The following is a 3594-nucleotide window of genomic DNA, read 5'->3' on the forward strand; positions in this document are numbered from 1 at the left end:
CGTTCTCAACGTGGTTACCGGAGAGAGTGAGTGTGACGGGTAGGGTGACGTGTGTTATGTCAGGCAACCGGTGACCGGACAGGGCAGACACGCGGAGAGGATGAGGCAGTGGCTGTGTGCCAATGTTGAGCTTGGAGACTAGCGACGCATCAATGAAATTCTGTTCTGCACCAGAGTCAATTAACACAGAGAGGGAATGGGACAACGACCGGAGGGTGAGTTTTGCAGGCAGCAAGAGACGGGGAAGAGGCTTGTTGCTGGACAGGTCGCCCACCAGTACCCTCTCAATTACTGGCGGGCGCCCCCTTTTGCCAGCGCCGAGCAGGCAGAGATGTAATGCCCCTTGCGACCGCAATACAAACACTCACCCGCGGAAAACCGGCGTTGTCGCTCCGCAGGAGTGAGTCGAGAACGTCCCAGCTGCATGGGTACCTCCTCCTCTGTTCCAAACGCTCCAGCCTCCCGTGCGTCGGGTTGGGGCTCCCGAGAAGCCAGAGGCTCGCGAAACTGCCGCCTTCGTGAGCTCTGGCGCGCCCGCAGGCGATCATCCACCTGAATACACAGGGACATTAATGCATTCAGAGAGGCAGGAAGCTCCCGCATCATTATCTCATCCTTGAGCTCTTCGCAGATATTATTTAACAGAGTGGTCTTCAGAGCCTCAGGTCCCCATTTGGTCTGTGCAGCTAGGGTCCAGAAATCAACAGAAAAGTCAACCATGCTTCGCCTACCTTGCTTCAGATTAATCAAACGATAGCCAGCTGCCTCCGTACTAGAGCCTTTATCAAACACCGACTTGAAGCGCGACAGGAAGTCGTCATAAGACATTCCGGGGCAAGCCTGCAGCTGGGCCTGGGCCCAGGCCAGGGCTCGATCACGTAGTAGCTGGGTGACGTAAGCGATCTTAACCCCGTCAGAAACAAACACATGGGGCAGTAATTGAAAGTGCATAGAACACTGCAACAAAAATCCCGCACACTTTCCCATCTCCCCAGAAAAAGCCTCAGGTGAAGGCAAAAGCTTATCCAGCGAAACCGCGGAGGCTACTGAAGCTACCGTGCTAGCAGCCTGGGTAGCTGTGGCTGTTGTAGTGACGGCAGGAGCGTGCGTTACCTGGGGAGGGGCCGCGGGAGGCTGGTCCTCGGCCAGCGGAATCCGTTGGGCGAAGGCCTGCGTTAGAGACGCCACGTCTCCGCTGAGCTTCACCAGCATTTGTTCGTGTCGGTGCAGAAGCTCCTCCAGAGACATGGGGGCTGTCGCTGCCGAGGCTGGGCCTGCTGAGTCCATAGCGGTGGCTGGATTATTCTGTCAGGCTCAGGAGGGACTCGGAGGCAGACCGTCACTTAAGTTCGTGATTTATTTACATACACAGACACCAGGTGCGAATATATACGGGTGAGGGGGGCACAGGAAGAGGGTCTCCGGGGAACACAGGCACGGGAAGAAGAGGGCTAGGTACAAAATCCACTGAAGCTCAGGTAGCTCGGACTCCGGCTTTAGCTCACCAACGGCGGTCCTCAGGCTGGTGAGAATTCTGGCACAGAGAGGAAAGGCAGGTAAGTAGTGGCACGACAAAAACTCGAAAAACGGCTCAGATAGGTGATGACACTGACGAGTGTTACACAATAATCCAGCGAGGAAGCACTCTCAGCAGCCGCCTTAAGTGGGTGAGATGATTGCTTGCAGGTGTCCGAGCCAGGGGCTGGAGCCATCACGACTCCGCCCCGGTAGAGCGCAGTGCGCGGGAGGGGAGAGAGAGAGATGCAGCACAACAAAAACACTTGTAGCCATACAGAGTCAGCCGAGAAGGCACAGGGTCATGACAGTTGGTGTTTTTATAGACTTAAAAAAGGCGTTTGATACAATTGATCATTCTATATTAATGAATAAACTAGAGAGATATGGCATAAGAGGGTTAGCATACAAGTGGATGAAAAGTTACCTGGATGACAGATATCAATATGTTGAAATCAATAATGTAAAATTTAATCAGCTGAAGGTAACTTGTGGTGTTCCTCAGGGCTCTGTGCTGGGCCCTAAATTATTCATATTATATATAAATGACATATGTAGTGTTTCCAAACTGTTAAAATGTGTATTGTTTGCTGATGACACCACTCTGTATTGCTCAGGTAAAAACCCAGAACAGCTTCTGACTACAGCGGAAAAAAACTGGTTTGATGTAAATAAGTTATCGTTAAATATAAAGAAAACAAAATAGATTATTTTTGGCACTAGACAAATGAAAAATGTATCTAAAAATCAGGATTAATGGAATTGAAATTGAAAGAGTGTACGAAAATAAATTTCTTGGAGTGATAATTGATGATAAGCTGAGTTGGAAGTCTCATATAAACCATGTGAAAACAAAAATGTCAAAAACCATTGCTATTCTCTATAAAACAAAGCATGTCCTGAATAAAAAATCGTTATACACACTTTATTGTACTCTGTTGCTTCCATATATGACTTACTGTCTGGAGATATGGGGTAATGCATATAAAACGAACACTCTTCCTATTTTCAAGTTACAAAAAAGACCGGTGTATTAAAGTAAAAGCCAAAACCTCAGCTCTCCGTGGGTCTAGACCCGGAGTGGGCAACTCCAGGCTTCGGGGGTTGGTGTCCTGCAGGTTTTAAATCTCACCTTGGGTCAACACACCTGAATCAAATGAGTCGTTCGTTACCAGGCCTCTGGAGAACTTCAGGACATGTTGAGGAGCCCACCCCTGGTCTAGACAAAATGTCAGCGGGGCAGCAGAGTCACACCGTGCTCCTGTACTAAGGTTGCTTATGCAAACAGCTGATTATGAACCATGCTCTGGTGAAAACATCTTCTAGTAGCTCCTTTTAACAGTGGACAGTGAAGCCAACGTGGAAGTGACTAAAAAAAAATTAAAAAAAGTTACAAAAACGAGCTATAAGAATTATAAACCAATCAAACTATATAGAACCAACTAACATTTTGTTTATTAATCTGAATACCCTGAAATTTTATGATTTAGTTGAATATAAAATGGCACAGATAATGTATAAAGCACAAAATAACTTGCTTTGCCGCAGTACTCAGAAGCTGTTTAAAGTCAGAGAGAGTCAATATGACTTAAGGGGAACAGATTTCTTTAAAAAAAAAACAAGATGAGGACAAATATAAAGCAGAGATTTGTTTCTGTTGGAGGAGTTAACCTGTGGAATAGTTATGACAGTGATTTTAAAAGGTGTAGTTCATTTTCCTTGTTTAAAAATATGTTTAAAAATAGAGTATTAGAAAAATATATATATCAAGAATGAAAAAAGCAAAAAAAAAAAAAAAAAAAAACCCAAAAAAACTCTTGATTCTTTTGCTTTGATGTAGTTACTTATCTAAGGCGGAAAGTTTTTTTTTCTTGTTTGTTTGTTTGTTTGTTTGTTTGTTTGTTTGTTTTGTTTTTGCTTTGTTTTATTATTTGCTTCGAGCCCTGTGTACAGGAGCTGCATGCAAAAAGATCTTTTGTTAAAAGGGTTGGCGTAATAAGCAATGCTTCAGCCAATACCTTTTGATTAGCCTTGTCTCGTGCTTTCTTGCTTTGTGGTAGATCTTTGTTCTGTATTCAC

The 3594-nt window shown here is 45.4% G+C and overlaps 1 protein-coding gene across 1 annotated transcript; it reads right to left on the reverse strand.

The window, feature by feature from the left end:
• Positions 1–374: 374 nt before the first annotated feature.
• Positions 375–1926, reverse strand: LOC146683622 (uncharacterized). The gene is made up of 3 exons (XM_085446484.1): positions 1614–1926; positions 732–1534; positions 375–552 (listed from the first exon to the last, which is right to left on the reverse strand). The coding sequence occupies exons 2-3, from the start codon at positions 1285–1287 to the stop codon at positions 545–547; spliced, it is 564 nt and encodes a 187-aa protein (XP_085302610.1). The 5' UTR covers positions 1288–1534; positions 1614–1926; the 3' UTR covers positions 375–544.
• Positions 1927–3594: the final 1668 nt, after the last annotated feature.

This window comes from Copadichromis virginalis, linkage group LG22, assembly GCF_057382275.1.
Source record: "Copadichromis virginalis isolate Kocher_CV1m ecotype Utaka linkage group LG22, C_Virginalis_male_GT1.1, whole genome shotgun sequence".
In the NCBI taxonomy this organism is placed as follows: Eukaryota; Metazoa; Chordata; class Actinopteri; order Cichliformes; family Cichlidae; genus Copadichromis; species Copadichromis virginalis.